Source organism: Alosa pseudoharengus, unplaced genomic scaffold (assembly GCF_046254945.1).
Source record: "Alosa pseudoharengus isolate Yale_2024_CS ecotype anadromous, Long Island Sound unplaced genomic scaffold, YU_APseudo_1.1 YU_APseudo_1.1_scf_1, whole genome shotgun sequence".
Classification (NCBI taxonomy): domain Eukaryota; kingdom Metazoa; phylum Chordata; class Actinopteri; order Clupeiformes; family Clupeidae; genus Alosa; species Alosa pseudoharengus.
Window position 1 is genome coordinate 43,360,876 of NW_027468564.1, and position 21,205 is coordinate 43,382,080.

At 40.4% G+C, this 21,205-nt stretch overlaps 3 protein-coding genes across 4 annotated transcripts in view; 2 read left to right on the plus strand and 1 right to left on the minus strand.

Annotated features, from left to right (window-relative positions):
• Positions 1 to 328: 328 nt before the first annotated feature.
• LOC143129088 (calponin-1-like) lies at positions 329 to 13,297 on the plus strand. Its single transcript, XM_076289882.1, has 7 exons — positions 329 to 466; positions 6,336 to 6,457; positions 6,968 to 7,028; positions 9,471 to 9,608; positions 10,303 to 10,419; positions 10,779 to 10,925; positions 11,291 to 13,297. Exons 1-7 carry the CDS (start codon positions 407 to 409, stop codon positions 11,513 to 11,515), a joined length of 870 nt encoding a protein of 289 aa, XP_076145997.1. The 5' UTR covers positions 329 to 406; the 3' UTR covers positions 11,516 to 13,297.
• Positions 13,031 to 15,621, minus strand: LOC143129104 (transcription elongation factor 1 homolog). Of its 2 annotated transcripts, none has more exons than XM_076289885.1 (4): positions 15,448 to 15,621; positions 14,959 to 15,108; positions 14,697 to 14,767; positions 13,031 to 13,767 (listed from the first exon to the last, which is right to left on the minus strand). In XM_076289885.1, exons 2-4 carry the CDS (start codon positions 15,072 to 15,074, stop codon positions 13,703 to 13,705), a joined length of 252 nt encoding a protein of 83 aa, XP_076146000.1. In that variant the 5' UTR covers positions 15,075 to 15,108; positions 15,448 to 15,621; the 3' UTR covers positions 13,031 to 13,702. The 2 variants fall into 2 exon arrangements, with proteins under 2 accessions (XP_076146000.1, XP_076145999.1); XM_076289884.1 differs by having other exon boundaries at positions 14,959 to 15,093; positions 15,448 to 15,616.
• Positions 15,622 to 20,527: 4,906 nt separating this feature from the next.
• LOC143119066 (mechanosensitive cation channel TMEM63B-like) overlaps positions 20,528 to 21,205 on the plus strand; it is a 41,984-nt gene continuing 41,306 nt past the window's right edge. Inside the window, exon 1 of the mRNA XM_076280300.1 lies at positions 20,528 to 20,872. The gene's annotated coding sequence lies outside the window, so the exon portion shown is untranslated. The remainder of the gene's footprint in view (positions 20,873 to 21,205) is intronic.

Genomic DNA, 21,205 nt, shown 5'->3' on the forward strand with positions numbered 1-21,205 from the left:
CAAACCAGCCAACATGTACAATGAATGAATAAACTGTTCTAAATAAACAACTGTTTTGTGACACATAAGAGTTTATAACATGGTAATGTGAAACATAAAATGTTTGAAAATGTTAAAATGGGATGCAATTTGTCACTGACACCAGGTCTAAAAGAATGAGTTGCGTCCGAGGCTAATGCCATGTTGGTGATCTCATCGTGATTCCCCCTGTTGCGATTGGACGACATTCCCAGCCAATGGGCAGGCGAGCTGAATACGCACGGGAATGGGAAAGGTTTTTAAAAGAATGAGGGAAAGTTACGAGCGCTACTTCTGGGCCACGCTTCAAGAGCAGACGGTGGGATAAGACCAGTAGTGGAATCTGAAAGAGAGATTAACTGTAACCCAAGGACAAAAAAAAGAAACCATGGCTGGCCATTTTACCAGAGGACCCAGTTTTGGAATGTCAGCTGAGGTCAAGAGCAAGGTACGGTCCAAATGCTTCCGTTGTGTGTGTGTGAATTTTATCTGTGTAAGTGGTCTGTCTTTTCTTTTCTCTCTGTTTATGTGTGTATGCTGCCATGTCGGTGAATTTCCATATTTGTACATAATCTCTCTCTCTCTCTCTCTCTCCCTCTCTCCGTCTCGTCACAAAAAGTAATGCTATTTGAAATTTTTTGTTGACAGAAAAAATGCTGATGAAAAAACCTAGAAAGCAAAACTGTCTGTCAGAGAGGGAAGAGGTCAGAGAGTGACAGAAACAAGAACAAGAAATGAGAGACAGAAAAGAAACAGAGCGTGAGAGAGTATGAAGGCAAGAAAGAGAGAGAGAATGTTGAGATAAGGGAAAGAATAAACGAGAGAAAGACGGAACCACTCTTTGTGTCACACATTCTAGAAGTTTCTAGAGTCACTCTGACTCTCCACAGCACCCCCAGAGCATAGTCACCCCCTAACTAAACACGTTCCTGTGCGTCACATCGTTAGTGTGTGTCCTGATATATCTGACACATCATGTTCCTCTCAGTAGACCATACAGGACACTCTGGTAGACTTTGTCCAATTATACTGCAATCATTATGCACTTCTAGCTGAACTGATCAGTAGCTGACAGCTAACTACATCAAAATCATGGGTTTGATACCTAAGAATAAACACGCTGTTTTGTAAGTTACTTTGGATAACATCATAATAATAAGAGAATGATTATAAGAGTAATTGTAAAACATAAATTTAGAGGAAAGGACCTGTTTTATTAGGTCTAAGTAGTTAATTGAGAAACACTTCTTCAGTGAGTGCATACGCACATAATCAGTGATGATCTGAGGCTCTCTATGGTTAGAGTATGAACAACTGGTGGAGAAGCATCACTCTCTGGGGAGGGACTATGACAGATCTGGTTTATATTGATGCTGGCTCTTCTAACTGGCCTCTCGGATGGATAAATATTTACAATAGCCGTACCTCGGCAGCAGGTCTGAGAGAGGGGCAAGGGCAGGGGAGGGCCGCCACATGATGAGCCCTGCCAACAGAGCCCTCAGGCCTTCTGTCTATACCCCCCTGTTCTAATCAACTCTATGCTATGCTATGCTATGCTATGCTATGATCTCTTCTCTTCTCTTCTCTTCTCTTCTCTTCTCTTCTCTTCTCTTCTCTTCTCTTCTCTTCTCTTCTCTTCTCTTCTCTTCTCTTCTCTCCTCTCCTCTCCTCTTCTCTTCTCTTCTCTTCTCTTCTCTTCTCTTCTCTTCTCTCCTTTCCTATCCTCTCTTCTCTATTGGGCAAATAATCAAACCAACACTTTTACTAGCTCTACTATCTGATATGTCTTTCCATTTATTAGTCACTAATGAAACACATGGATATCCACAGACGAATGTAGACCTATTAGATGGATATTTACTAATATATTTACATATTCATAGGTAAACTTACAAGCCACTGATTTTAACGTTTACAAGAAGCCTTCCACCAGTATTTGCTTAGCCAAAGAGGGTATTTTTTAGTCTTTAGGGGACATGTCTCTTTGACCTTCCAGCAACTCCTCTCTTATGTCATATCACAGATCCAGAGAAGTATCTGTGTTCCACATCGGTCAGGGCCCATCGGTAGAGCTACTAGAATGTGTCTTACAATATCATGCATGGGTGACGTAAGATGATAGTGGTTACAACACAAGAGTGTCATCCAAGCTTCATCACATGGGTTCGGTTGGGAAGGTATTTGAAACAGGCTTTCCTTCAAAGGAGTAGAGTTATCCAAAGGCATAAGCATTGTGTGCAAAGTTTGGCAGAAAGATAGTTGCACTGCTGTGCACACATGTGATACAGAGAGTGATCAGATGATTGTTAAGTATATTTAAGCCAGTTACACACTGGCATGCACACACAAATGCATGCATACATGAATATGTGGCATGACATAACTTTGATTCATGCACTTAACTTATAAATGCATGTCAAACATGCATTTATACACATGCACACAGACACACAAACAGACAGACACACACACACACACACACACACACACACACACACACACACACACACACACAGACACAGACACAGACACAGACACAGACACACACACACACACACACACACACACACACACACAGACACACACACAGGTATGACGCTTAAAGCCGCACAGGCCAGCTCCTTTTATGGACTCTGCAGAAACAGCAGCAGCAGCAGCAGCAGCAGCTCTCTCTGTCTTGGGTGACAGGAGACACCCATGAGCTGTAAACACAATAAAGGGAGATGGGAAGGAGAACACACACACACACACATACAGAGAAAGAGACACACACACACACACATACAGAGAAAGAGACACACACACACACACATACAGAGAAAGAGACACACACACACAGAGAGAGTCAGACACACACACACACACACACACACACACACACGCGCACACACACACACACATACAGAGTGAGAGACACACACAGAGAGACAGAGAGAGAGAGAGAGAGAGAGAGAGAGAGAGAGAGAAACACACACACACAAATACACAGACACACACACACACAGAGAGAGACATACACACATACACATACAGTCAGAGTGAGAGAGAGCTGGAAGAGACAGAGGTGTGGGAGTAGAATAGGAAAAGTTTGTGTGTGTGTGAGTGTGTGAGTGTGTGTGTGTGTGTGTGTGTGAGTGTGTGAGAGAGAGAGAGAAAGAGAGAGAGATGGAGGAGAAGGCCAACAATCTTCAGTGAGTGCATGGCCTGAGAGAGTGCAGGTCAGAACAGGGGGAGAAAATGAAAGATAAAGGGAAAAGAAACATCAACAGAAAAGTAAAAAAAAAACAGAAATGAAAGAAAAATAAACTCAAAGGGAAGATAAAAGTGTGTGTTCCATCCTGCAGATCAAAGTGAGGAGGGACATCACAGTCAGATCTGCTGGCCTGGCTATAACATTACTGCTGCTCAGTCAACTGATAGTGTTTCATACACATACTTAAAGAGTGTGTACCATCGTGTGTACACCATGTGCAAGCGTGTTCTTCTTTTAAGGATGACAAGATACTTTATATGGCAAAATATTCGGTATACAATAAATCGAATAGATCTCGGATAGATCTCTCTCTCTCTCTCTCTCTCTCTCTCTCTCTCTCTCTCTCTCTCTCTCTCTCTCTCTCTCTCTCTCTCTCTCTCTCTCTCTCTCTCTCTCTCTCTCTCTCTCTCTCTCTCTCTCTCTCTCCTTTATTTATAAATCTTTCTCTGCAATGTAATTCATTCAGCACTGAGATGCCATTAGCTTCAAACAGAAGGGTCAGACAGACAGCGTACTGAATGACTCTGCCAAGATCCAATTCTCCATCTCTGACATAACGTGGCTGCTCATTGCCCTAATAAGATGACAGGGTGCAGTTGATGGACTGGCATGTAAGATTTGTGTGTGTGTGTAAGAGCATGAAAGCGTGTGTGTGTGTGTGTGTGTGTGTGTGTGTGTGTGTGTGTGTGTGTGTGTGTGTTTAACCAGCTGGGAGAAGAACATTCCTGAAACCCATGCCACCGTGTGTGTGTGTGTGTGTGTGTGTGTGTGTGTGTGAGCGCACGCCTATGTGCAAGAGAGGAGAGAGAGGAAGAGAGAGGAGAGATGAGAGTCTGCATGACAGGGAGAGAGGGAGTGGATACCAGTTTCTGCCTAGTTTGGTGTGCTCAGCAGAGAAGGAAGCTTCTCCCGGCTACTGCTCAGGAATCAGCCTCCTCTTGGCTTCCTCTTCTGTCCCACGTCTTAAAAGGAGAACAGCCAGCCAGCCAGAGAGAGAGAGAGAGAGAGAGAGAGAGAGAGAGAGAGAGAGAGAGAGAGAGAGAGAGCATGCTTTGCTGTCCTGCAGGAATCTCAGTTATGGGGGTGTCAACCTTGCAGACATACCCAGACCCACTGACATTCACAGGAACAGTGCTGCGAGGAACTAGTCTCTTTTCTGCAGAACGACACTCAGGCCTTTGTTCTGGTCAGATAGGATCTAATGACACTCTGGGATGGATTAGTCGGCCTGGCCTGCATTGTCCATCGTGCACTCCATGTTTGGTCATATTAGTGTAATTTCCCCTGTGTCTAGGTTTGTGGGAGCCCTAAATGAGTCACTGTTGTGTTTACTGCTTGGATGCTGAAATTGACCGAAGAGAGGGGAAATCAAAACAGTTGTGTTTGTATTGGTTTCCAATGCATTATAGAGCTGCATAAACCACACTCTGAAGTGCACTGAGTGTACACATCTGCAAATGATGAGTTTACTTCATCAAAGTCTTCTCATTGATGCATGTACATGTGTAGCCACAGTGGATCCTATCTCTTGAGCACTTTTCTTACTGTATCAATTAAGCTTTCAATGAACAGGTGGGCCTTGGGTAACATCACTGTATGCTAACTCATGGCCCCAACTTGAACAGGTGGGCCTTGGGTAACATCACTGTATGCTAACTCATGGCCCCAACTTGATGCTGAACACTGTTAACAACACAGTCTATCACCTGCGTTGTTAAAGCTAAAAATATTTAATCTCGGGGTCCCTCTATACCATTGAGAAGCACAATAATAAATTAACTTGTTAACATAATAATAGTGCATCTTTGTAATAAACTAAAAAAACATAATGACACAATACAATATGATACAATATAGAGGGAATGCACAGGCATCAGTCTGTAGATATAGAGCTCAGAAATCCTGTAAGTAGCCTATCAATTTGTATTCTACAATGTATAGCATAGCACCTCTTTGCCATTTTGATTTTTGCTGGAAATTCAAATGGAATACTGCCACTCAATTTGTCTTTTTAGCAATCAGTGATAGTAACCAAGATGACTTATACTGTTACGTGTGTGCATAGTGAACATGATATCTTCAGAACATGTTGCCATAGAAGTAAATTACCCATTCACTTGTAGACATCTGTTGTGGTTTGGCAGAAATCCCTTTTGCACACACTCAAATCAGAATAAGGCTAACTAACTAAGATCGATCTATGGTCTTTTGGGCCCCAATCGTCGACTTCAAGGCAGTGCTGCCTGGAAGGTGCTAGGGTTAGTTAAGGGTTTGGGTTAAGGTTAGGGTCAGGTGCCTTGAAGATGACAGTGGGGCCCCAAAAGACCATCAAGCTAACTAACATGCTAATTGTCAAAGCCACTAGGCATAACATAAGCTAACCCACTGGCTAAATCGGCTGATTGACTGGCTGACTATTTGAATTACTTGGCTTACAAACATAAGGAGGAATCTGCAACTTTTCACGATCAGACATTTATTGTCATAATTTCTAGTGCACTCTATGCACATCTCTAGCTGGCTAACTCCACCTATAAGCCTATAGTGCTGGGAGGGGTTTAGTGTTACGACCCGCTACAGCAACTTGCTTAGCCTATATTGCAAGCAATGTCGACCTCTCAGAGTGCAACAGAAGTGCCATTCACCCATTTAAGAGTTTATGTGCCATCAAAATGATTTTGGAAACATTCATTTAAGTTGTTAAGTTAATAGATGCTAAATTGCCCTTACCACTTTGAGGCAGGGTGTGGTGGGGGTCAGTGGGATGAGATCATAGTGCCAGAAGAAATATATAACACATTTGGACATTTTTAGTCACTACTGTAGAAATATTCTGATTAACCTTTCGCAAACTTGGTTCGAGGTGTCCTCTCAACATCATCACGAGTGTTGCATCCCCTGGGCTCCCTGCTGATGATCACAGTCATGGTTTTATCAAGAATATCATCCAGTCATCATCCAATCATACAGTTTGCAGCCCTTCCCTCAATCCCATCCTCTCTGGGGTTTCATACACCTGAATTTGACCCCCTTACCTCTCAACTTTGACCCTTGACCCTTCCAGTTGGCTGGGAAGTATGACCCGTTGAAGGAGGAGCAGCTACGACTGTGGATCCAGGAGGTGACGGGACGCCGCGTCGGTGACAACTTCATGGAAAGCCTGAAGGACGGCGTGCTCCTGTGCGAGTGAGTCAGGTGTTAAAGGTCACAGGTCACCAACCAGTGCGTTCATTAGTTGTCTCTTGTTTGGGGGACAGTAATTCCCAGCACATTTGCAAGAAATGAAAAACATATTTTACTGTATTCATAGGAAGATTACAGTTTAGCTGACTTCTGCTTTGCTGTATGGATAGCAGCCATCCACAGTTTACTTAAATATGTCAGTATACTATTTTTGCATGAGGATATTTGGACATTTCAATCTCTGAAAGTAGGAATACATGCCCTCACCTTGCAAATTGTTTTTTTTTTTTCTTAAATCTAAATACTTACTACTAACCACATGTATTCAGAGGGGCCATTCAAATAGGTGTTAACATGTCAGATATATTTTCATCTTGCCTAAATATTGAAAGTTAAAATGATACTTGTCTCCACATGGCCAGTCAAAACAAGAAGACACACTATCCCTCGTTTTTCTTTCCTCTTTTCATCACTCCATTTTCTTGCCCTCTTTCGCTCCTTTCTTCCCATCAGACTAATCAACAAGCTGCAGCCAGGATCGATCAACAACTCTGCAACCCAAAACTGGCATCAGGTGAGGCCCACCACTCCTTCTCAGTTTGTGTGTGTGTGTGTGCGTGTGCGTATGCGCGTAAGAGAAATAGGCTGAAGCCAGACTCAGTGAAGAGCAACAACTCAGCAACCAAAAACAAGAATAGGAGCTCCACACTCCATTTGAGGCAAACATCTCTGGCCAAATCTAGCAACAGCCAAGGACACACACACACACACACACACACACACACACACACACACACACACACACTCGGCCCCTGTTGGAAAGGCTGGGGAAGGTTGCGAGTGAGCAGACTATGCTGTGTGAGAGCTATGCAGTTTGTTATGGTCCGGTTGGTCCGGTTTAGCTCATAGGAGCATGCTTGTCACCGCACAAATCACACGTGTGTGACGGGGGAAATGTAAGCAGATGGAAGCGCCACACATACCTAGCGTCAGCTAATGGGGTAATAGCATGTCTGGCCCCCAAGACTACCATCTTGAACTCACTGACTTTGTAATGTCTCAGAGTTTTTTTTTTTGTCCATTACTGTCTCTGTGGCCGCCTTTCTATTTAACTTCTTTTTTGCTTTTTCTTCACATCTCCTTCTCTTTTGAAACCTCTCTGTTTGTGGGCTACCAGCATTGCTTTTTAGCATTTTTTTAACTGTTTAGCGGTGCTGTTGGTTGACTTTAACCAACACTTTCACTGATCAACTTTGGTTTGGTCAGCCCATGCACTGAGAGACTTCAGCTACACATTGTAGTGGCCTTAAAAGTTGTGGGTTCAATTCCCAGCTTCCACCAATTGTTCCCTTGATCAAGGCACTTAACCATGAGTTGCTCTGGGGAGAATGGCCCTTGTAATATAATTGACATGTGAAAGTCGTAAGAGTGTCTGCTAAATGAATGAATGTAAAATTTAAATGCACGTATATAAGTATAGTATAAGTATATATACTCTTTTGATCCTGTGAGGGAAATTTGGTCTCTGCATTTATCCCAATCCGTGAATTAGTGAAACACACTCAGCACACAATGTACACACAGTGAAGTGAAGCACACACTAATCCCGGCACAGTGAGCTGCCTGCATCAACAGCGGCGGTCGGGGAGCAGTGAGGGGTTAGGTGCCTTGCTCAAGGGCACTTCAGCCGTGCCTACTGGTCGAGATTCGAACCGGCAACCTCCGGCTACAGGTCCGAAGTGCTAACCAGTAGGCCACGGCTGCCCCAACGTTCACCTCAATATCATATGGTCTGGTAATAACAATTGGTAACAGCATGTCATACTCTCAATTTGAAACTACAGACTGTGTTAGACTGTCTCTTTCTCTCCCCTTCCACTGATTTTCTGTTGGACTTCTGTTAGCGTTGATACTAATTTTTTTCTTCTCATTCTATCCATCTCTTACCTGCTCATTCATCTCTCTCTCTTGCCCCATTTCCCCCCTCAAGTACCATGTTATTGTTTTTTTATTATTGATTGAATGGACATTATTGTTTATTATTGCTTTCCCCCCTCATTTTCATTGTTTATTTCATTAGGCTATTGATTTAATTGACATTGTTTATTATTGCTATTCTCCTTATTATAGTCTGACCAACATTTTTGTTATTTGTTAAAAACATTTTAACAAAAGCGTATCCATAACCATATAGGTTCCCATTCACTCTCTCTCTCTTCATTTTCTCATGATGATCAGGGATGATTCTACCTTTTCTTTTTTTTCTCTCTCTCACTTTCTCTCCTCTTTCTCTTACCCTCCCGAGTGGTATCGAGCTGTATATGGTATTGTGGAGGCAATACTGTTTGGCACCATGTATTATATGTTTACATTCCACTACAGCGGCTGTTGAATTAGACCAGTATCAGATTATGTGTATGTTGGCTCGAAGCAATAAATCCTCAGTCCACAATTTACTTCTAAGTGAAGGAGTTGTAAGCTCCTTGTGGGCAAAAAGCCCAAATATAATTTCAATATAATTAATATTCTCAATAAAATATAAATAAAACAGTATGTTGCCTTGTGGTGCTACATAAAGCTGAACATGAACAGTGTGTAGATTCAATTGTAATTTTCTAGCTTTCACATGATGCGGCACTTTGGGTTTTTTACACAGGGTAATCATGAAATGCAAATTAAGAAAAAGAACAAGATGTTGTGAATTTAATGTTTCATTTTCTATCATTCTCCGAAAATGGTTTATTTTACTCAGTGAGACTCACCTTTAACGGTCACACTGTGAACACTCACTCACTGAATGAATGAATGAATGAATGCCTACCTGTATTGATATTATATACTCACTAGTTGTGAGCTTCAGCGGGGTCTGACTGCCATTGATGTGCCATTATTAATGTCAAAAAACCTACCTGAAGAACATGGGATAGCATTAGCAGAATCAGCCGAGATGTTACATGACCCAGTGACACCATGATACCACCATTTATTCACTTTTCTCGCTCTCTCTCTTTCCCAGCTTGAGAACATCGGTAACTTTGTGCGAGCCATCACTGAATATGGACTCAAGCCTCATGACATCTTTGAGGCCAACGACCTCTTTGAGAATACAAACTACACACAGGTCCAATCCACACTGATCACCCTGGCCGGAGTGGTGAGTATGGCTTTTAGAATGCAATAGAATATACAATTACTAAATTGTCCTAAACACATGCGTAATATCTATGGTTCAGACAATGATGATACAACCCAAATTCCAAAAAAGTTGGGATGCTTTTGTAAAATGTGAATAAAAAAAGAACACTATGACTTACAAATCATGTCAACCCTATTTATTGGAGAATAGTTCAAAGACCTGTTGTATATAAAGTATGGAGTTTGTTGGACATGTATGTATAGTATAAATCAATGATTTATAGAGAATATTAGGTTACACTTTACTTGACAGTGTCAACATAAGAGTGACATGACACTGTCATGAACACTGTCACAAGTCATAAACATATATGACATAACACTTCTGTTATTAAGTGACATTCGGTTTTTGTCATACCAAGTTAGGGTTAGGATTAGGGATAGGTTTAGAGTTATGGTTAGGGTTGGGGTAGGATTAGGGTTAGAGGTTAGGATTCATGACAGTGTCATGTCACCCTTATGTCAATATTGTAAAGTAAAGTTTTACCGAATATATAAGATACATGACGTAGGAATTGAAGTTTAGTCTTAGCTAAGATTTTCCTATTACTCCTATTCTTGTTCCTTCAAAAAGTTCTTACCTAATGTGCCTCCTAATCTCTCTGACAAGCATATGATAGAGGGGACCTGTGTTGCTATTTCCCACCTCTCAGGCCAAGACCAAGGGCTTCAACACCAAATATGACATTGGGGTGAAGTATGCTGAGAAGCAGTCACGCAAGTTTGCCCCAGAGAAGATCAAGGAAGGACGCAACATCATCGGTCTGCAGGTCTGTAACTGTCTTGTTTTGACAAAGCTATATGAACAGGGATATAGTATAAATGGGTACAGTATGCTACCACAGTCAACAGTCACTTAATAGTCCAATTTCACTCTGATGACATCTGTCAGAAGGTTAATGTGAACAAAATCCTTAACAAACTGACCAGTCTTAAATTACTCTTGAACTGGGTCAATAGTAGTGCTATTTCTCAGGAGAGGAAATCAAGATAAACAAAATAATGGTCAAAATGTCATTTTGATGTTAAATTGAGCTCAATTATGTCTCGGGAGAAATAGAACAGACATAGGTGAGATTGTCCTTTCCTATGGGACATTATCCTGATGTTGTCATCCTCCCTCTGCTAGATGGGCACCAACAAGTTAGCCAGCCAAAAGGGCATGACGTCCTATGGAACACGGCGGTTCCTATACGACCCCAAGGCTGGCAATGATAACCCTCTGGACCAGTCCACCATCAGTCTTCAGATGGGCACCAATAAATGTGCCAGCCAGGTAAGCGGGCACTACCTGGGGGCAGCTAAGCCTGAAGGAGCAGCATCCTGCCCACTAGGGGGCACTAGGGATAAAGCCGATTTGCATTCAGTAGCCTGAACATTTACAAATTTGATTCCCAGCTGCAATGTTTGTGCCCTTGGGCAAGGCACTTAAACCCCAAGTTGCTCTAGGCCTAGGGGATCTGGCCATGCAATGAATTGACATCCGTAAGTCACTTTGAATAAAAGCTTCAACCAAATACATAAAGATGAAGAATGACATAAAGCCAAGAAGCCTACTAAACATAAAAGGTTCTAGGAATGTTTTTAAACCTTCTTATTCTTGTTCTAACTCTAATTCTTCCTCATCCTCCTCTTTTGTAGGCTGGCATGACTGCGCCTGGCACCAAGAGGCAGGTGTTTGACACGAAGATGGACCTGATGAACTGCGACACATCGACCGTGTCCCTCCAAATGGGCACCAACAAGGCGGCCTCCCAGCGGGGCATGACGCCCCTGGGCCTCCCGCGCCAAGTCTACGACAAGAACTACTGCTCCAAGGTCGACGAGTACTACAACGACACCTACTTTGATGGCTATGCTGACTAAGCTCAATATGCGGGGTCTGTCCACTCGAAAGTAAACAACAACAAAAAATGTAAAATGTAAAAATATAAAAAAAAAGAATAGAAGAAAAGGAAAGAAAAACACACATAACTGTTCAAGTCGTTATTGTTTACGGTCATGACATGTCAAGCTCCGGTGTCATGTTGATTGTGTTTGACTTGCATTGAAATAGCTTCAGACATGCAACACTCAATCTCTCACTACTGAGTTTAGTTTGACAGAGCATGTAGACAGTTTAGATTTAGGTTAGGTTTTGTTCGACTTGTTTAATTCAATTCTAACTCAAATTAGTGTAGTTAGGCTACTTAATTATTCAACCAAAATAAGCTGAATATTCCAACTGATCCTCTCCTACAAGAAGATTTCAAATCTGAAATCCATTTTGTTGTGTTCTTTTTATATTTACATTTACAGCATCCCAAAGAATCAGTACTATCAGCTGCCATGTGGAATATCTGGAAAATAAACATTAGTCGGTAACACTTTACTTCAGGTTTCTACATAAGAGTGACATGGCACTGCCATAACCCTGACACTAACCCTAACTTGTCATGACAAAAACCGAATGACACTTGACAGAAGTGACAGAAGTGTTGTCATAAACGTTTATGACTTGTTTATAATGTTTATGACACATTCATGACAGTGTCATGTGACTCTTATGTAAAGTGTAACCCATTAGTCTAGTCTAAAACAAATTAAAAAAAATACATAAGCAATTGTCACACAAGACATCAGGTGAAATTGCTCTTTAGGAGAGGTAACTAATATCTTTTGAAATGTATCAAATCTTATTACTGCTTTCAGAATAACATTCCTCTTAATAAAATGCCTTATAGATTGACTGAGGTTAACAGACAGATATTGATAATGATTGGAATGCGAGTAAGGCTTACTGACGGTGCAAAAGCAACATCCTCCAATGTTGCGTTGAACTTTAGGACCTCTAGTGTTGAGCTGGTGTTACTGCAATGACAAACTAGGTACATCGGTCATAATTTTTTACCCTAAAATGTTCCAGTTAATACATTCTTTTACAATCATGTCATTTTGGACATGTCAAGCATGTTTTACATTTTATCTGCTGCACCAAGCAATGGGAATGTTTCTTATTTTTGGTCATTCCTGGCCATTTATTTTATTTGTACCTCTTCCCTGTAGTTTGACTGCTTTTGCTTCTTTAAAGCTGATGATACACAAGGCAACTTTTTTGAGCAACGTTGCTGGGCAATGGTCCTTTGTATTGTCGTTTGTTTCCCATTGACATTGGATTTTTTTTTTTCGAGATCTTTAATCATCAATGGGCAAATTTCCATGATCATTCAATCAGGACACATGGAACCGGTTGCGTAGTTGTCCAGCAACATTGCTCAAAAAAGTTGCCCCATGTATCACCTGAAGGCTTGTCCTGTTTACATACGGACAGACATGTGAGCCAGAACGTATAGGTTGCAAACTGTATTAGTTACAAAAGGAAATAAACAAAATGCATGCAAATGATTTGAATCACATTTAATTGGCGGCAACACCTTTTGCAATGCAAAGTCAATAAACACATCCCAACTCAATAAAAGAAAGTTATGAGTATGTTGCCAAAACACCTTCAACATGAAACAATAGACATTTTTGGTAAAAACTAATTTGAATGAGGATCATTACAAAGGCCACACTCTAGAAACTGTGCAAGTGTGACTACCAACAGTATGTGATGCATTTATTTCTTAAAATATTTCTTCATTTGAAAAAATAAAATATTCCATCATGTTGTGGAGTTGCTTTAAGTCTATTTCCCTTTCAGTTTCCCATTTGTCTTCTTATATTTTGTCTTTTAAATGGACGTGCATACTGTAACAATACATACACTTTTTTCGTACAATATAATACTCTCCCTTTATCAAGAAATAACTATGAAATAACTTAATTCTTTAAGTTAAAATTATTTTTTAAATTAAATTAAATGTGTACCTTCAAAATGTACTATTCCCCCAGAAATAGCAGCTGAGGACAGATAATGAGAGGTAAGTATTGCAACATTTTCCCCCCACACAGCGTTTTCTACTTGACCTATAGATCCATTATGTGTCCTATTGTGTCATTAAATACAATCCCAGTTCATTCAGCATACTGATTTACACAATACAGACACATCCCCTCAAGACAACACGGCTGCTATTGGTTGGCAGCTTCACAGGCGTCTATCCAGTCACTGTACACATCTACTGCCTCCGAAAGATCTGACACACACAGTTAAGGGTAAAGTTAAAAAACATACATAATGTGTATGGCACATATCCTACACACATATTGAGAGGTGACAGTTTGTCACCATGCTTGTAGAGTAAATAAATAAACTTGTTAATTAATGTAAATGGTCCTTTTTCACTAGTCAAAAGGTTTTCCAAACATGTAGGCTTTTTTACCCATAAACCTGACCAGGTTTGTCTGGCCAAGTCCTTGATTGAGCTCTTCGTTTTTATTCAAAATTTAAACATCCGTATTGGATGGTGGCATCATTACATGCCTTGGAAGCAATTTGTTGAACCACAGTCCACTAACAGAGAGGACATAAATCACAACACTGCTGGAGAAAATGCATAGGAGTTGCCCAAAATGCCTAAGAAATGTCTACTTCATTGTAACGGTAGTATGGAGATACGAGTTTAAATCATTTTGGTGTGAAGAGGTTTTAAGGCTTCAACAAAATTCAAAACACATAGCATGCCTGGTCACAGATGACACATGTAGCCTGCTACACCAGCTGCACTTCTAGGGCTGGGTTTAATGGACTCTTGCGGATATTTCTTGTGAAAGTAGCCAACACTTATCTATACTTTTCCAAACACACAGTCTGTTTTGTATGACAAGCTGTTAGTTTTACTTATACCATCTCTCTTCCCCCTTCTCCCTTGATTCTTTGAGTAGTTGACAGAGAGGAAAGACAGAGAAAGAGAGAGAAGGAGATAGGTTAAGAGAGAGAAGGAGAGGAAAAGAGAGGAGAGAGAGGAAACGAGAGAGAAGGAGATAGGTTAAGAGAGATAAGGAGATAGGTTAAGAGAGAGAAGGAGATAGGTTAAGAGAGAGAAGGAGAGGAAAAGAGAGAAGGAGAGAGAAAACGAGAGAATATGACGACATGGATAGAGGAAGTAACAAAAAAGAAGGATACAGGTAATGGGAGTCTGGAACTCCTCCAGGCAGACCGAACAGGATATAATCCCAGTGTTTCTGCTCCTCTCCCTGTGAGGTATGTGTAGAAAAGACACTTTAGCTTAACAAAACCCTTTGACACATTCAGGGATTCACAAACAGGTTGGATTCAACAAGCCTGCATTTTAAATAGGCTTTAGAACCTTAAGGTTTATTGGTCAGCTTAGTTTCCTCAAAAGCATGGATATACAGTAGCCTACATTTTAGAATGCAGCACCTACATTTTCACATCACACGCCTTCTCGTGGTTACAGAATGGGCACGTGAACTGGGTGTCAAGGTCCCCTGTCAACTTCTTTTTGGGAGGGGGTTTCCTCTTCGATTTTCGGCGACCCATAATAAGCTGCTTCACAAGTCTGAAACAAGCAACTCTTTGATAAAAATCGAAGTTATCATGCAGGCCCACATACTGTCTGCATTCAGACAGATTTTGAGAGGTGTAAAAGTCACGAGTCATTTAAGCCTCACTCTCAATGCAGCATGCTAGGCTTACGTGGTCACTAAAATGACAAAAATAGCCTTGTAGGGCACAAAAACAATACACAAACACCAGATGGTTTGAGCAATGCTAACAGCTTCAGTTTACCGAGTTACCTTACTACAGTGATTACTTAAAACGAGATAGGCCTACATAAACTAATACGACTGGACTGTCAGTCCAACGATAACTTGTAAAAAACAAAATTAACAACCAAGGAGTTCACAGTTACCTTGTAACGCAGTGAAATGTTGCCAACTTGCCAGTGATCAGAGCGGACCTCTAACCAACATTTTCCGGTTTACGCAGTAAGCTTTACGTCAAAATAAAAGTCAAGAAATTTCAGTAAGCGTGTCTCTTTGTGGTGTTGGAAAGGAGCCTATAACCTCTTACCCATGTTTACATGACTGTCTCCACAACTGTCTCCGTAAGATTGCAATCAAATACAACACAACACAAATTGCACTAATGACCAAAATGGTCACAGTTCTTTAGGTTCCTGTGTAGTTCAAATAAAAGTTTCACTGCTGGGGACACACCCAGGGATACTATTTCTGGGTTGGGTAGGCAAAGCTATTTTAAAGTTGGCATGCCATTTTAAAATGTAATTTGACAATTTGAGTGATTGATCCATCTTTTGACCGTATTCTATCTTCTTTAGAATGCTTCACGAAAGACAGTGAAACACTGGTCTAGAATTATGGAGAAAGAATGTCCATGGCAAGAAGTCTATTCAACTAATTGTGAACTAGTGAATTAATAGCCACTGTTCCTGTTAACTGTAGGCTAGAATTTCATTACAGTCTATGATACAACTGAAATTATTTGATACATAATAGGGACATTTAAATCTTTGATTCCTTTTCAAATCAATCCTTCCATAGGGCTATATTCTACGCAAAAGAGTATATCAGAACAAAATCTTGGCAGTAGCCTACAACCAATCAGAGGCGGACAGAGTACACAGCTTCATTACTTGAGTAAAAGTACAGAACCTTTGCTAAATTTTACTAAGTACAAGTAAAAGTACAACAGTCAGATGTCTACTTAAAGGAGAATTCCGGTGTGATATTGACCTAAACTGTATTGAAACATGATACCGAGTGTGAACGTATGTCTCATAGCCCATCTCGGCTTGTCCCCTGCACTCCAAAATCTGGCGCTAGTTAGCCGATGCTACCAACAGCTTTTTCAATGGTGGTGCTTCGGCATCGGGCTAGCCATGCAAATAAATCACTGTTTTACACCATTTACAAGGCTCAATGTATCTTCACACTTCATTGGTAGACTTCCGAGGGCCCTGACATTTAAAACGAGACATTGAGAACTTTGAAAAAACACTGGTAGTTTACTTACAAGACGATTTATACAGACAGTATCTTCACGAAGTTTAGTGTTTGCAGCCATCTTCAATTTAGTCACGATAAGTCGAGCGACGAGTAAGAATGAACAGGTATGATAAGGGATCAGATTCCAAAAATAATTCAGTGGAAATGCATGGATTCCAGTTGCTGCTACTGGAAGAAACTGGAATCCAATTCAAGATCCAATTCAATAAATTCAAGATGGCTGCAAACGCTAAACTTCGTATTGTATGTTTTCTTCCCTATTATTCCGCCATGGGAGTCTGGCAGCCCATAGAATCGTCTGGTAAAAAGTTGTAAAATTTGGCACAGTGATTGGGGACAGTCCAATGAATCATTTCACCAAGTTTTATGCCGGCACCTCTAGCGCCACTAACAGGCCAAAGTTGGATGTGCGTTCATGCGCGTAACTTTTGACCCATTGGCCTGATTTTCAAAAATGAGGTATCTTTGGAGTCCTTGGACCAAGCCGAGTTCAACACATCCTATGCCGTCAATTTAGCGCCATGATGGATTTTCCGTCATATTGGATTTTATCAAAAGTGAAACTAAATTTTCAAAGGTCACAAATTTTATCTAATCGTCACCAAACTTGACACACATTATTTTCAGACCATGCCTTATCAATGCATTACTTTCTGGAACAATTGACAAAAGCATGCGTCTGTAACAGCCAATCGAAATTGGTGGCAAAGCCGCCAAACAGGAAGTGAGGTCATATCTTGGCAACCCTTTCAGGCATCAAAATCAAACATGATACACGGACTAATGGTCAAATTAGGAGAATGCTCAAGAAATTTGGTGACCTTTGACCTGTAGGGGGCACTGCACTTAGCAAAAGTGCATTTTGGCTTGAAACTATTGATGTGTTTGGAATTAAAACTTACTAGTGGTGTCTGTTAATACTGTGGGAGGTCTGAAAGACGACAAATGGCAACTTGTGATGTCACTGTAATCGATCTGGCTGCCATCTTGGATTTTGTCGGAAACACAAAAACATTTTCACAGGTTACACATTTGAATCGATCTTCACCAAAATTGGCACAGACCATCTTCACAGAATGCCTTATTAGTGCATTACTTTCTGAAGCAATTGACACAATTGTTTGCTCGTGACAGCCAATCGAAATAGGTGGCAACGCTGCTAAACAGGAAGTGAACTTATATTCTAACCAATCTTCGGCTGTTTGACATGAAACTTGCTGTGACTGCTTATAGCCATATATCTGATGTAACAACATTGAGTTGCATGGCAACTCCAGCTTGTTTGCTTGGCCCCCTCATTGCTGCTTTCAGCTATATTTAATAGTGTACTTCTTTCTCTCTCTCTTCTTTTTCTCTTTCCCAAGAAGTTTCTATTCCATCAACCCAGAGAATAGATCTACAGTGGAGGAGACAAACACATCTGTCTTCATATGTACCCCAGAGTTCTCACCCTGATTCTCTGGTCATGATGTCTGATTATTGACTAAGCTCAGTAAGATTTTACTTTGATGTCTTTATCTGTTCAGTTCTTCAAGGTAAAGAGTTTAAGATATATTTTTGTTTACATTCCATTGTTACTGAGTGCTTTTTGACAATGCCAGTTTGTTGTACACTAATGTCTGTAAACTCTTTCCCTAGAATTTACAGAGGTTTTGTTCCAATAAAGTCTTTTTGGTTAAAAAAACTTTGTGAGACAACTCTAGATCTGTGTATGAACATATGGCTGGTATTTCAGATATTGCTTTTGCATAAATAGTTATTAATGCATCAAAAGACATTACATCATAAATAATTGTTAAGGGGTATCTACAAATAAATTCAATTATATAACACTCCTATAATGAGGCTTTTACAGTGAAATAATGTTGCTTGTATTTTTCAGTAAAATTGAATGGGATTTGATGTACAAGAAGTGGCAAAATGTATTTTCTTTTTTTTAAAGTATATTTTTTGGGCGTTTTGCCTTTATTCTGACAGGACAGTGAAGATTGACAGGAAGTGAGTGGGAGAGAGAGAGATGGGGTGGGATCGGGACATGGTACGGGCGCTGTAGCCTGTTGCGCCACAGAGCCCCGACTTGATGTAAATTTTACTGGAAAATTTTTTTATATAGCGTAATGGTCATGCTAATTTATCAGAAATCCAAAGTTGTATATGCAGGTTCAAAATGTTACATTTACAAGTTGTTTTGTAAAGATTATTACAGTTGTGCTTTTTACTGACTTTCTGGCAACACAGTTGGCTTATTTTTTCCCGCAAAAAATACAGGAATTCTTTTCAAGTGCTATATATTTTTGTAGTAGAACGTGAATGCTAAACTGTGAAACATTAACAAGTTGTTACCAGTGAATTTCAACGTAATTTGGACCAAATTACCAAGAACTGCAATTAACTTTTATAGTAGGATTGTAAACATGGATGATTGTTTTAAGGTGAACTTTTGATAGTTCAACCATGAATTATATTACAGTTTTAATATGAAATTTCACACATCATATTTATACATTTTCATAATAGAACTGTGAAGGCTGAACTGTGAAACATTCACAAGTTGATGTTTACACTGTGCCTTCCCTGCTTTTTCAACATGCTAACTGCTGCCAACAAAAACAGACTCACACGCATCACTCATACCGCAGCTAAAGCAATAGGCCTCCCCACCCCTAATCTATCAGACCTCAACAGTAAACTCACCAAGAACAGAGCACAGACCATCGCTCATGACCCCACCCACCCCCTCGATCCCTTCTTCACTCTGCTTCCATCAAGACGCAGATACAGAGCTATGGGGTGGAAGCGAGTACGCTTTTGGAAAAGCTTTGTGCCCTCTGCAATAGCAGCACTGAACAACAGGTCACAGCGGTGATGGATCACTGTGCCGCCCTCATTCCTCTGTAATGCCAACTGGTGATGGTTTTGCTGTTTGTATCTGTAATGTGCTGTTGTGATATATGTGCTGTGTATGTACATCTATGTGGGTTGGGTATGTGGTGACAGGGTGGTGGGTGAAGAACTGTAACTGTGTGTACCTATGTATGTCATGTCTGTGAGGCTTGTGGTATGTGAAAACAAATTTCCTATGTAAGGATAAATAAACTAACTAACTATGACAGTTCATTTCAAAGTAATTTAGACCAAATTACCACAAACTGCAATGAACTTTCATAGTAGAATTGTAAACATGGATGATTGTTTTAAAGTGAACTTTAATAGTTCAACCATAAAGTATTTTATAGTTTTAATATGAAATTTCACAGATCATATTTATACATTTTCATAGTAGAACTGTGAATGCTGAACTGTAAAACATTCACAAGTTGATGTTTTCACTGTGAACTATGACAGTTAATTTCAAAGTCATTTTGACCAAATTACCACAAACTGCAATGAACTTTCATAGTAGAATTGTAAACATGGATGATTGTTTTAAAGTGAACTTTAATAGTTCAACCATGAAGTATTTTACACGTTTAATATGAAATTTCACAGATCATATTTAGGCTATACATTTTCATAGTAGAACTGTGAATGCTGAACCATGAAACATTCACAAGTTGATGTTTTCACCATGAACTTTGACAGTTAATTTCAAAGTAATTTCGACCAAATGACCACGAACTGCAATGAACTTTCATAGTAAAATTGTAAAAATGGATGATTGTTTACAGTGAACTTTAACAGTTCAACCATGAAGTACTTTACAGTTTTAATATGACATTTTACAGTTCATTTTTACCTGGGTCAGTGTGCCAAAACAATTTCTGATACCCTACGTCACATTTTTTGACATATATAGGCTATTATCATAGGTTTACATAACCCCACACGGGATATAGGCCTACGCTATTACCCAGGGTAAACGCTAGGGGCAGAATTAGCTTGGGGCGTTGTTGGAACCTCTCCAGAGCCAGGACCAATGTGTTGAAGTGCATAACGGAAGTCTGTCACGGATGGCCACCTAGCGTCAGCAGCGTGCTTCACAATGGAACATATTAAGCCTCCAATTGCCGGTATTTATTTTCTTAGAGCGTCCTCAGTTATTTTTTTGCAGTTAAGTCCGCACTGACAGAGAAAGCCGACCGAGTTTTTTTTTTTTACTGAACGGGTCATCACAAAACATTGAGGCCATCGGTGGACAAAGTCTAACCATTGAGCAGACGCAAACAAGCGAATGCTCTCTGATGTGATTCGTCATCTGCTGTTCAGCCTTGCCTAGTTGGATTTGTAGCCTAAGGATTTATCTCGTGTGGGATATTGCCATTAGAGCAAAGGTGACAACGCACACAAAAGACGCAATCTTATCGACAGGTAAGATACAATGTTAAATTCTCATCCGTGTATTTTTTAAAAGCGTAATGTCAGCGCAAAGACGTTGATTTTCGAGAACGAAATGTTGGCGCAGCACTTGTGTGATGCAGACTGGAGTCCGTACCATTGTGTGTGGGCCCGTCACGCCTATACCTTGGACGCCTTAGCAGTAGCCTACACACTTTGTAGGAAAATGTTTCTAGTGGACCAAATGGGGAAAAGTTACATGCTGGGTTTAGCCCATCTCGAAAGATATAGTCTCCATCAAACATGTAAATAATATAAAACCCACGGACAGATAGAGACAATTATGTGAAATCTGCATTGGGTCAA